The following is a 13008-nucleotide window of genomic DNA, read 5'->3' on the forward strand; positions in this document are numbered from 1 at the left end:
TTTTTTTTTGAAAATGGATAGAGTTCACAGGCGGTACGGTGGTGTAGTGGTTAGCGCTGTCGCCTCACAGCAAGAAGGTCCGGGTTCGAGCCCCGTGGCTGGCGAGGGCCTTTCTGTGTGGAGTTTGCATGTTCTCTTCGTGTCCGCGTGGGTTTCCTCCGGGTGCTCCAGTTTCCCCCACAGTCCAAAGACATGCAGGTTAGGTTAACTGGTGACTCTAAATTGACCGTAGGTGCGAATGTGAGTGTGAATGGTTGTCTGTGTCTATGTGTCAGCCCTGTGATGACCTGGCGACTTGTCCAGGGTGTACCCCGCCTTTCGCCCGTAGTCAGCTGGGATAGGCTCCAGCTTGCCTGCAACCCTGTAGAACAGGATAAAGCGGCTAGAGATGATATGAGATGGGGGATAGAGTTCACAGCACTGTATTTTCAACAAAACGCAGTAAATACAATTTGTAACCAAAATCCTACAAGCCCTGATGCTGCTCACAGCTTGGTGATGCTTGCAAGAGATGAGGCGAGTAGAACTGATAACGTGTATATGCTATATTTATTGTATGGACATGGGATCAGAGAACTATTTATAAGCAGCAGCCACATGTACCCATAGGGTACCTGTTTTTCTCCCCCGTTTCAAATTTGTATCCCACAATGCCCTGCGTGAACGGGGAAAGCCCACCATGTGACGCATGATGTAGTATCTTGAATTGGGTCATGGTGAAGCAGGAAAAAATAGCGGAGAATTTCGGGCCACGACGTGGAGATAAATTTATAATTTTTTTTTTCTATTTTAGAAAACGTAATAAAATTGGAAGTCTTTTTTTTTTTTTTTTTTTTTTTTTTTTAAATTCAGTAGCTTTCAATCCACTAAACAAAAATAATGTGTTGAAATTATTTTTATGACCTACACTTGAAAAATCTGAAAGGCAGTACAGCTTTAAATAATGAGTAGTGCTGTATTTGATATCCCTCCCCCCCCCCCCCCCCCCCCGGATTGCATCAGACTGTCAGAGAGTGGGGATGTTGAACGCAGCAAACAAAACAGCCCTTGATTTCTCCAGACACTTTTGCTATTTCCATTCTTGGTCTCTGAGATTTTTTTGGTCCCTCATGCCGTGTCCATCGTTCTCTCTACAGAACTGTCTGTTTTTAATCATCTCCTCTCCTGTTAATCCATCTCTCACACACTATCCCACTGTGCCTTTTGATACAATTGTGCTTCAGCTTATTTATTACAAATTTAGTATTCTTTAAAAAAAAAAAATTGAATCCAGATTGGGCGGCACGGTGGTGTAGTGGTTAGCGCTGTCGCCTCACAGCAAGAAGGTCCGGGTTCGAGCCCCGTGGCCGGCGAGGGCCTTTCTGTGCGGAGTTTGCATGTTCTCCCCGTGTCCGCATGGGTTTCCTCCGGGTGCTCCGGTTTCCCCCACAGTCCAAAGACATGCAGGTTAGGTTAACTGGTGACTCTAAGTTGACCGTAGGTGTGAATGTGAGTGTGAATGGTTGTCTGTGTCTATGTGTCAGCCCTGTGATGACCTGGCGACTTGTCCAGGGTGTACCCCGCCTTTCGCCCGTAGTCAGCTGGGATAGGCTTCAGCTTGCCTGCGACCCTGTAGAACAGGATAAAGCGGCTAGAGATAATGAGATGAAATGAGACTTCTGTGATCTAAACACAAATTTTTTTTTTTAATCCCCCCCCCCCACATTTCATCAGAAAACAACGCATACAGCTTTGGCCGCACCACCATCGCAAACCTGAAGTCGGGGTGAGTGCACATACTTTTGAGCGACCAATCATTTTATGCAGTAATAGTTGCAATGTAAAGAAGACTGTGATGTGGTGTTTAGATATGATTTTTAAATGTGGGATGAGTTTGATTTCTTGAAATGAAAGCTGACTGGTTTTGTCGCTGCTGTCCCGCAGGAACAATCTGCTGTGGTTACACACGTCCTTTGCGTTCCTGTATCTCCTCCTCACAGTCTACAGCATGAGACGCCACACCTCGAGGATGCACTACAAGGAGGACGACCTGGTAACGTTTTAATTCGTTTTTAAAAACAGGAATACAGCTTCTCCATGAAATGCTACGGTTAATGAGGTCACTGCTGGACAACTTCCAAATAAACTTCAGTTTCATAGAAAGGTTTTAAAAAACGTTTTACACAACAAAATTCTTGGACATTCTCAAGCTTTCAACTCCTTCAGGAGCCTTCATCAGGGATGGGAAGTGACGTCATTCCTTGCAGAAGTATTCATCCCGCTTGGTGTTTGTCCTGTTTTGTTGCATTACAAGCTGGAATTAAAGTGGGTTTTTGGAGGGTTAGCACCGTTTGATTTACACAACATGCCGACCACTTTAAAGGGGAAAATTTGTTTTATTGTGACACAAACAATAATTAAGATGAAAAAAAATAGAAATCTGGAGTGTCGCTCTGTTTCATGTAAAACCTCTAAATAAGAGCTGCTCCAACAAATTCACTTCATAAGTCACGTAATTAGTTGATTAAGATCCACCTGTGTGCAATCAAAGTGTCACATGATGTCTGACTAAATCAACCTGTTCTGGAAGGACCCTGACTCTGCTACACGACTAAGCAAGTAACATGAAAACCAAGGAGCCTCCGAACAGGTCAGAGACAAATGCTACGTTCACACTGCAAGGCTTAACGCTCAATTCCGATTTTTTGGTGAAATCCGATTTTTTTTGTGAGGTCGTTCACATTAACAAATATATGCGACTTGTATGTGATCCTCAGTATGAATGAAAAGCGACCTAAAAGTGTTCCGCATGCGCATTGCAGGATACGACGACGTCACACGCAGTGAGCATGGCCAGTGTTTACGGAAGTAAAACCGCCCGGTTGCGGTATGACCCATCCAATCTAGCTTGAATAGCTGTATCCCCCCAAATGGAAATCAGCTCCCTAACCTCTGCGTCCTTCCATTGAGAAGATTCAGAACCTTCACAGCCCGAAGCGTCCCTCGCATTGATGTCATGCGCAGGGGCGCAGATACGTTTTTTGAACTGGGGGGGGACAAAAAACTGGGGGGGACAAAGCTGCCGGCAAACCAACCCCGATATGCCTGTCAAACTTGTTGTGGGTTACCATAGCAACCAAGCTCGAGCTCGCAACCTGTGCAGTCTGCGCAGCTCAACCAACCGAATATCAGTCTTTGTTTTATGTGAGTTGTTGCAACTATGTATACACTGCTGTGCACCTCAATAAACCGAATGGTAATTAGTCTTTTGATTTTTCCGTGAGGTTTGCCTTATGCAAAGAAAGACAGCATAGACGTTTTTTCCTCCCTATAAGTGGGGGGGGACCGAACGAAGTGAATTTAAATCTGGGTGGGACGAGTCCCACCCTCTATCTGCGCCTGCGATTATGCGCCATGTTGTAACTTTTTTTGAGAGACCCGCCGCCTACTTCAGCACAGAATAGTGACGTTTGTGGCTTGTTGATGACGTGTAAGTCGGATGAATGCGACCTGGCGGTTCAGACTGAAGTCGCATATGAAAAGAGCGGATAGGAATCGGAATTAGGACCACATATCCAAATGGCCTGGGTCGGATTTGAAAAAAATCGGACCTGTGTCGTTCATATTGTCAATAAAAGATCGGATACAGGTCACATATGGGCGAAAAGATCGGATTTGAGTCACTTCAGCCTGCAGTGTGAACGTAGCCAAAGTTGTGGAGAAGTATAGATCAGGGTTGGGTTATAAAAAAAATCCTGAGCTTTTAATATCCCACAGAGCACCATTAAATCCATTATAGCAAAATAGAAAGAATGTCACCACTACAAACCTGACAAGAGAAGACCACACACCAAAACTCTCAGACTGGGCAAGGAGGGCATTAATCAGAGATCCATCAAAGACACCAAAGATAACACTGAAGGAGCTGCAAAGATCTACAGTGGAGATGGGAGTATCTGTCCATAGGACCACTTTAAGGCATACACTCCACAGAGCGGGGCTTTATGGAAGAGTGGCCAGAAAGTCTCATTGCTTCAGAAAACCCATTTGGAGTTTGCCCAATAGCATGTGGCAGACTCTCCAAACACATGGAAGAAGATTCCCTGGTCAAATGAGACAAAAATTGAACTTTTTGGCCATCATGGGAAATGCCATGTGTGGCGCAAACCCAACACCCTGGGATCACCATTCCTACAGTGAAGCATGGTGGTGGCATCATCATGCTGTGGGGATGTTTTCCATCTGCAGGGACAGGAAAGCTGGTCAGGACTGAAGGAAAGATGGATGGCACTAAATACAGGGCCATTTTTGAGGAAAACCTGTTTGAGTTGGCCAGAGGTTTGAGACTGGGATGAAGGTTCATGTTCCAGCAGGACAATGACCTAAAACATACTGCTAAAGCTACACTGGAGTGGTTTAAAAGGAAACATTGAAATGTCTTGGAATGGCCTAGTCAAAGCCCAGACCTCAATCCAATTGAGAATCTGTTGCATAGCTTGAAGATTGTTGTACACCAACGCAACCCATCTAACTTGAAGGAGTTGGAGCAGTTTTGCCTTGAGGAATGGGCAAAAATCCCAGTGGCTAGATGTACTAAGCCAGACCTGGGCATTTTACGGCCCGCGGGCTGTATCCGGCCCTTTGGTTCATTCTGACCGGCCCGCGTAAGGTTAATTAGAAATTACAAAATAACCGTATTTTCTAATTTTACCTCATGCATGGACTGAATGTGCATTGCTTTTATTTTGAAGTTGTGTTCAACAAAAACGCAATGCGCGCGACATGAAATCCCACGTAACCTAATCCCGCGATAACTACTTCCGTAATTTGTCCAGACAAACCACAAACTTGTACGTCATCCTTCAAACGGTCCAGCCAATCACATAGTTTGACGTCACCAGCAGGCGCCGGAGCCCGAGCCGATCTGTAGATCTGATACCTACACCGAATCGACGTTGTTGGAAGCAGATCACAAGAAGACTTTAGCCCCCAAAAAGAAGAAAGGTAGATGCTGAATGCAGGGCTTTCAACAAAACATGGACTGTATCTTGCTTGATATGTGGAGTAGAAAGACAATATTGTGATGTCTTTATTGTGTTTTGGGGTGAATGTGACTGAAAAAAAAATGGTACAAACGTTCACATTTTGTTAACCATTGTTTTGGGAAATTTGATTGAATAAATGACATTTTTTGTAAGACAACCTCGTTTTTTCCATACTCTTACCAGTCTTAGCAGCTTGTAAAAACAATGTTATTTACTGCTTTATATAAAGAAATACAATTAATATTATGCAGAATTTAGTTCAGCCTTTTGGTCCGGCCCTCCACAAAATTTTCCGTTTCTCATGTGGCCCCATGGAAAAAATAATTGCCCACCACTGTGCTAAGCTAACAGACACATACCACAGGAGACTTGCAGCTGTAATTGCAGTAAAAGGTGGCTCTGCAAAGTATTGACTTTGGGGGGCTGAATACCTATGTGCACTCCGGATATGATTTTTTTTTTTTTCTCCATTTTAATTATTGTTTGTGTCACAATAAAACAGTTTCCACCTTTAAAGTGGTCGGCATGTTGTGTAAATCAAATGGTGCTCACCCTCCAAATAGCCCTTCTAATTCCAGCTTGCGACAAAACAGGACAAACACCAAGGGGGATGAATACTTTTTTGCAAGATGTTGTATGTAATCTTTAGGGCTGTTGAAGTTCATGCGATAGTAATGCATTAACACACGTTCCTTTTAACGCCACTTTAATTTTATTTTTGACGAGTGATTAACACATGCACGTGCTGTGCCCCTCACCTGTACTTTGGGAAAACTTGTTTTTATAGTGTTGCATTCTGACTGTTTACGTAAAATGTGTGTATTTTTATATGCTTTTGATGGTCCAGAGGGGAGGAAAAGACGACGTGTTAAAGTCCAGGTGTGTGTGGAGAGCGAGAGTGTTTTGTTTTATTCTGAGAAATGTGTGAGTGAGGTCAGTGTTTTTATAAATGCAGTTTTTGCTCATGAATGTTCTGGGAAATACACAGCGAGTTATTGCACTTGGCTGGAAAACATTGAGTCGTGGCTTAACAAATGTATTTATTTGGGTTGTGTATCTTTATTTTCTTTATTTAACCTCCTAGGGCTTAGCGGTCACATGCGTGGACAGCACTTTATGGAAATTCGGAACAAGAATCCACATATGTGGACATAATTTTTCTCTAAAAGTACATCTTATCAAAAGATGATGCTTAGTTTTTATTCTAATCAGGTTCTAATAAGCCCAAATAGCAAAGAGAAATAAAAAATGCATGTAAAAAAACAGCTTGGGCCTTAGGAGGTTAAACACGGCCACGACTGTTGTCCAGAGTCCACATCACGGAGTGTATTTAGTTTATTTTATTGCACAGTTTGAGGCTGGAAGTTAAAGGAGAACTGAAGTCATTTTTAAACTTGCTTTATTTCTTAATTAACGTGTTATTCAGTTAGGTTTTCGTTTTTAGTAACTTTTATATCGTGCCTCGTATTGGCAACTAATTGCAATTAAATATTATACTTATCAGCCTGTTCGGTTTGTAGCCGTGTTGAATTTAGTTCGTTTGGTCCACGGCAGGCGTCGCTTATCCGCGCGATCTTCACGAGACTTGCACGAGACTTCGAAACGTGAAGAAGTGTCAGCCAGGTGTCTGCGCCGCCATTTTGAAAACTGTTTTCCAAACGAAGTATTGCACAAAAGCGAGTTTAAATGACGATTACTGCCTACTTTTTTCAAACTTTCCTGATTTGCTATCAAAACAAACACAACTTCTGGCTTGATCACGTCAGCATTCGAAAGAGAGCACGCACGTCTTTTGACAACGTTGGCAGATGTCGGTCACTTTGATTTCCGCTGTACGTTTTACTTCCATCTCAACGAATCTCGTTTACGGCCATTGCTTTGACATATAGACTGATCTATTACATGGCATATTTCAAACACTCATAACTTGCTCGAGCAGTGACAAAATAGCGATCAGAAATGCATTCTTATATTTAAAATGAGAGAAATAGAATTTTGATGATAAATTTGCCTTCAGTTCCCCTTTAAGGACAGAACAAGAGGAAAATACTGTATTGTTTTTGTTCACACTGAATTGTGCTAAACGCTTAAAATTATTAAGTTAACGCTGATTTATTTTTATTTTTAATTAATGCAGTGGGGGAATAAAATACCCACTAAAAAATGTTTGCTGTATCCAGCCTTATCCGTCCTGACTGGGCCACATATGCTACCGTTCAAAAGTTTGGGGTCACCCAGACAATTTTGTGTTTTCCATGAAAAGTCACACTTTTATTTACCACCATAAGTTGTAAAATGAATAGAAAATACAGTCAAGACATTTTTCTGGCCATTTTGAGCATTTAATCGACCCCACAAATATTGATGCTCCAGAAACTCAGGCCCTGTCCACACGGCAACGGATTCAGGTGACTCCGATACAATTGCTTATTGTTTAGGCCTGGCGTCCACACGGCACCGGCGTTTTGGGTGACCAAAACGCAATCTTTTTGAGAACGGGTTCCAGAGTGGAAAGATCTGGCAACGTTGCCGTTGTGAAGTCGTCTGGATGAGTAGAACGGATTTGTTTACGATGACGTCACAACCACATGACTGTGAGTGCTTCACGCCGGGTAGAAGTGTAACGAACTCGATGCGAGTTGTCAACAAATCCTATAACTTGGTTCATGAAACGCGCTTACAAAATATTTTCACTGTGAATATTTATTGTGTAATGGTGCAGAGAGAGAGAGGGAGACTCTGCCCTTAGGGCAGAGTCAATCCCACCAGCAAAAATAGGGAAAAAAAGGCGCGATCTCACCTCTTCAGATGTTGGTTTAAGTCCGACAATACATTCCTCAAAAAGGGCGTAGAAGAGCAAATTAATCCATCAACGTGTAGCATTCAATTTATTCCGGACCATTGAAGACGCCACCTTCCGCATAGAATCATACGTCATCCTCGCCGCTATATTGGATAGGTCAAAGCGGAGAATAAAGATTAGCTGCGTTTAACTGTACCAACAGGTTTGCCGTCCAAACGAGATCACATGGGATTACCTTTCACAGGTGAGACTGGAAAAATACTTTTCATTGTATTTGGTTATTATAATATTTTACAAACAGATTTTCCTGACTTTGTGGCTAATATGAAGTCTCGCGCATAATAGTTTATGCGCATGCGTCCTTACTTCTTCTATTGTTCTGGTGTCTCCGAAGGGACCGTCTTACAGCGCCCCTAGAGGTGTGGCATGTGTATTGCATCGTTTTCAGCAAGCGTTGCGTTGCCATATGGACCTGATATTTTACTGATCGTTGCCCATTTGGACGCGATATATTTTTAAATAACATCTCATTGCTGTTGTCGTGTGGATGTAGCCTCAATCTGCTCAAAGGAAGGTCAGTTTTATAGCTTCTCTAAAGAGCTAAACTGTTTTCAGCTGTGCTAACATGATTGTACAAGGGTTTTCTAATCATCCATTAGCCTTCTGAGGCAATGAGCAAACACATTGTACCATTAGAACACTGGAGTGAGAGTTGCTGGAAATGGGCCTCTATACACCTATGGAGATATTGCACCAAAAAACAGACATTTGCAGCTAGAATAGTCATTTACCACATTAGCAATGTATAGAGTGGATTTCTGATTAGTTTAAAGTGATCTTCATTGAAAAGAACAGTGCTTTTCTTTCAAAAATAAGGACATTTCAAAGTGACCCCAAACTTTTGAACGGTTGTGTGTGTGTGTATATACACACAAACACACACACACATATATATATATATATATATATATATATATATATATATATATATATATATATATATATATATATATATATACACACACACACACAAAATGGAATCATTTGCTGACAGCTCAGTCCCCCCCAGTTCAAAAATCCTATCTGCGCCCCTGCTTTCAGGTACATTTTAGAGCAGATTAAAAAAGAAAAGTGTGATTTGCAGTTAATCGTGAGTTAACTATGAACAAATAATGTGCACACATGCAAACTCCTCACCTTTCGGCGAAATTCGCCGTTTTGGTCCCAAAATAGGTCACTTGTGTGAATCGTGTAGATCCGAAGAGTTTTTTTTTTTTGGGGGGGGGTGTAGGCAGGCTACAACGCTATTGTTGCCAAACATTTCACTTCCAAGGTTACAGCCAATCAAGATAAACAGTTACTAACACGCTTCTTTTCCATTGGAGTTCTGATCAGCTGGTGCACAACCCACTGCTGGTTGCCAGTCCTCGCTTACGAATATTCCACAGATTCAGACCGCAAAGTCACCTTTTTATAGAGAGATCTGGCAACCTCATCTCGCGACTGAATCTGAATACCAATGGAACAGTTTCCAGCGCGCTCGGGGGTGAATAACCATGGGCGGATCTACCGGGGTGGCATATGCCACTCTAAAAGAAAGCCTTGCCACCCCTGCTGCTACCCCAGTTGGCAGCGACGAATTCAAAGAAAAATTACGGCCAATTTGACATTTACGTGCGCGAATTTCCAATGTCTGACTGCAGCGAATGCAGCACGAGATAACGCCAGAGATTGGTTGTTTTGGAAAATTGAGAGGTGCAAAGCGAGGGAGGCAGGAGTCGCGAGGAAAGGAGACACGGGAGGAAAGGGGTAAAAGCTGATTAACTATCTATCAAGAAATGAAATTATAATGAATGAACAGTGCTAGTATAGTTGCGATGCTGATTTTGAGAGGATAAAAATCAGGTTGGAGAAGGTTATTTAGCTAACTATACATGTAAGGCCAAAAAAGTGTGTTTCCGGTAACCCGACCGATCGAGAATTTCCGCGTCGAAATTGCCGACCGTAAAGTTTTTATTACAAATTTCCCTCGATATTTTAGTGTAAGTGGCGTTAGTTTGTCATAATTTTTTGTTTCAACACATTCAAGTTGTGAAAGAAACGATAAAAAGTAAAATGTTTTGCCACTTCTATCAGCCCTCCTGGCTGTAATGCAAATTGCTTCTTCAGTATACAAGTGCACTTCCATGGCAGGGAAAAACACTACATTTAGCCGCCTATGTAGTCCCCTATTTATACAAATAGGAGTCATTCAGGATTCAGCCATGTTTTTGCTCCGTGTTTTTGCTCGACCCCAAGTTCTACAGTAGCCGAGGCGAGGCCGTCTGCTTTTAATGGAAGCAGCCTAGCCTAGGACGTTAAACCATATTTTCCACGTTATTTCTTGATAAGGTGTTTTCACATTATCACATGAAAATATCATGAAATTACGTGATTGTTATTACATGATAAATATATTGTAAAAACGTGATAACTCTGTTAACAATATCTTTTCACGTAATTACTTGAGTCTAAGCCAATTTTTTTTTTTTGAGTGTGGCAGCAATACGTTTCCGCAGATCATAACTCGAACTCTTGCGATATTTTTTTTATTCGTTTAAAGATTTAAAACACTTATTTTATTATGATGTGTGGTATAAAGGATTCTGTGCCAAAATACTATTTTGTAAGATGTTTACTTGTGTTAATTTTTTCGAACAAAATAAAACAAATTAAGAAAAAAAAATTTCCTACCTACCGACCTTATTTTAGTATTTCATGTTACCTGAAACACACTTTTTTTTTTTTTTGGCCTAATGTTAGCTAGGTCTGACATTAGTTTTGTGTAAAGTCGGCCACAAAAGTTAATATTGATTCACCGTCTGTCAAGGAAAACATTGCTATTGGCTGAAGCTTATGATTCAAATATTGAGGATCTTAAACATGAGTTACATCAGACGAGGAGAGTACTAGACAGAAAAAAGGGGGAACAGGAGAGTCCTACCACTCTCATGGAGTTCACTGTTTTTGGACCCATACCAAGATGATGATGTTGGGTTTTTTTTAGTTGTTCAGGTTGTGTAAAATAGCGGTTGTCTTGCCTGTGAGCAGTGCATCCTGTGAACGAAGTTTTTCATCTCTCAGGCTCATAAAGACTTATTTGCGGTCGACTATGACAGAAAAGAGACTATCAAGTTTGGCTGTACTCAGCATTGAATCAAAGCGCACAAAAGCATTAGATCTTGATAAATTTGTGAAGCGTTTTGCTGAGCAACATGGAAATTGCCGCATTCAGCTGTTGTAGGCATGACAAGTTCATGTTATGCTCACTGGTGAGCCTTTACAAAGCGTGAGGAAAAAAAACTATAAAATGTGACACTGGTGTAAATGGTTTAAATCATGCTGAACTTGAAGCAGTGTTGTTATTGTTGTTTTTTAGTGTCTGTTCTTTTGCATATACAGTATAAAACTGTCCAGAAACGGTATAGACCTCATCTGAGAATGTGTGTTCTTTGTGAACAATAAAGGCATGAGATTAAGTTTATCTGTATGAGTTTGTAAATGGCAGTCTGTGCCCTTTTGTAGTGTGTACATACTATTTGTCGTCAAACTGTGATTAAATTCAGTATATATACATGTCTGTAATACGTTGCCACCCCTCAAAAATTCCTGCCCCCCTCTTGCCACCCCATAAATATTTTTCGAGATCCGCCCCTGATTTCACATAGGTGATGTCTTTAAGAAAATTGACAGACAGGGATTGGCCAGGTGTGTCCTCTGGGGTAGGTCTGTTAGATAGCACAGGCAGTAATATATGACGCGGTGGTCCGGACTACCGTTGTGGTCCGGACCACGCCGTTTTCAGGTGTGGTCCGGACCACCAAGTTCAGAAGACAAATAAAAAGTCTTACTGTGAAGTTGGTAAAATTATTTTTCACTTCCCTCGTGGCAGCTCCCGCTTTTTTACATGCGTTAGAACTGGTATCTTTTATTGCGCGTGTGTTTTACGCATGCATTTCTCTTCCGGTTTGAGAAAAAATAACAAATGATGTACGACTTTGTAAAAAAACTCGTATTAAATGACAAACACAGTATGATTTTGGTAAGTTTTTATTTATATCGTAATATAATACAGCATACGGTGAACCGGACCACAATCCAGGAAAAATAATTAATTAATGCCCTCGTTTTGTATGGAAAATACGGTGATCCGGACCACCGCGTACCGCGTCATATACCTTTTTGTAAATAGCCCACTGTGTTGTACACAGGGGTGAAAATTAACTTCACAAAATATCAAACTTTACCGGCCACTGACAAATAAATGGTACAATTTACTGGCCACTCAACAGTAACTTATTAAGACATGTTTATGGAAAGTTATTTTGTACTGTATTAAATTCAAGATGTCACTGGTTGCAATTTTTTTTGTAACGTAGACTACGAAATGTACTTTTGCGCGCGTGCCGTGTCCCCGTGCATCCTTCTCACCTTTTTCACCCCTGACCAGTTTGCATGCCTGAATGTGATTTTAAAAATCAATTGACAGCCCGAATAATTTTCTAACAGCAAATTGCTGTGGTTTAATCTCAATAAAACATTTCGGGACGTTGTGGTCTAGAAAAACCATTCAGGGTGGTAACAGTAACTCCATCATCCCACCACCTTGGTGTAAATTATTAGCTCATCTGGCCGACAGGCGACGACTTTATGCCATCATGTGTCGTCAGCATTTCACGAAAATCGCTTCTTCTCTCTAAATTCTTCACCGATTTCTTCTTTTTGGCAGGAAGGTAGATCTTCCTGGGGTGCATAGGGCTTCTACCCAAATTTGCATAATTACAATTAATGAAGATATGGAGTAATTAATCAATCCCTGATGAGCAGTTTCCACACACCTCTTCTTCCTCAATTCTTCACCAATTTTTGATTCTTTCTGGCATGAAGGTAGGGGTACCTAGGGTGCATAGAACTTCGACCCAGATTTGCTTCATTACAATTATTAACAAGTGTTGCCAGGCAAAACAATCCTCGCTCGGTAGCACTTATGATGAATATGGAGGAAGATATCACAAGAAAAATAGGTCCCCTATGGGTCCATGTGGCTACTGCTTATAAATAAAATAGTTTTCTGATCCCATGTCCGTACAGTAAATAGTGTGTGCATATATATTTTCTATATTTCTGCATAAATATGACCTA

The 13008-nt window shown here is 41.4% G+C and overlaps 1 protein-coding gene across 8 annotated transcripts in view; it reads left to right on the plus strand.

Annotated features, from left to right (window-relative positions):
* Window positions 1-13008, plus strand: part of LOC132899158 (CSC1-like protein 2) — a 204383-nt gene that overhangs the window by 138828 nt on the left and 52547 nt on the right. For all 8 annotated transcript variants that reach the window (XM_060940843.1, XM_060940842.1, XM_060940845.1 and 5 more), the window contains 2 exons: window positions 1714-1765; window positions 1924-2032. In XM_060940843.1, the coding sequence (XP_060796826.1) occupies window positions 1714-1765; window positions 1924-2032 (161 nt within the window). The remainder of the gene's footprint in view (window positions 1-1713; window positions 1766-1923; window positions 2033-13008) is intronic.

Source organism: Neoarius graeffei, chromosome 15 (genome assembly GCF_027579695.1).
Source record: "Neoarius graeffei isolate fNeoGra1 chromosome 15, fNeoGra1.pri, whole genome shotgun sequence".
Lineage (NCBI taxonomy): Eukaryota > Metazoa > Chordata > Actinopteri > Siluriformes > Ariidae > Neoarius > Neoarius graeffei.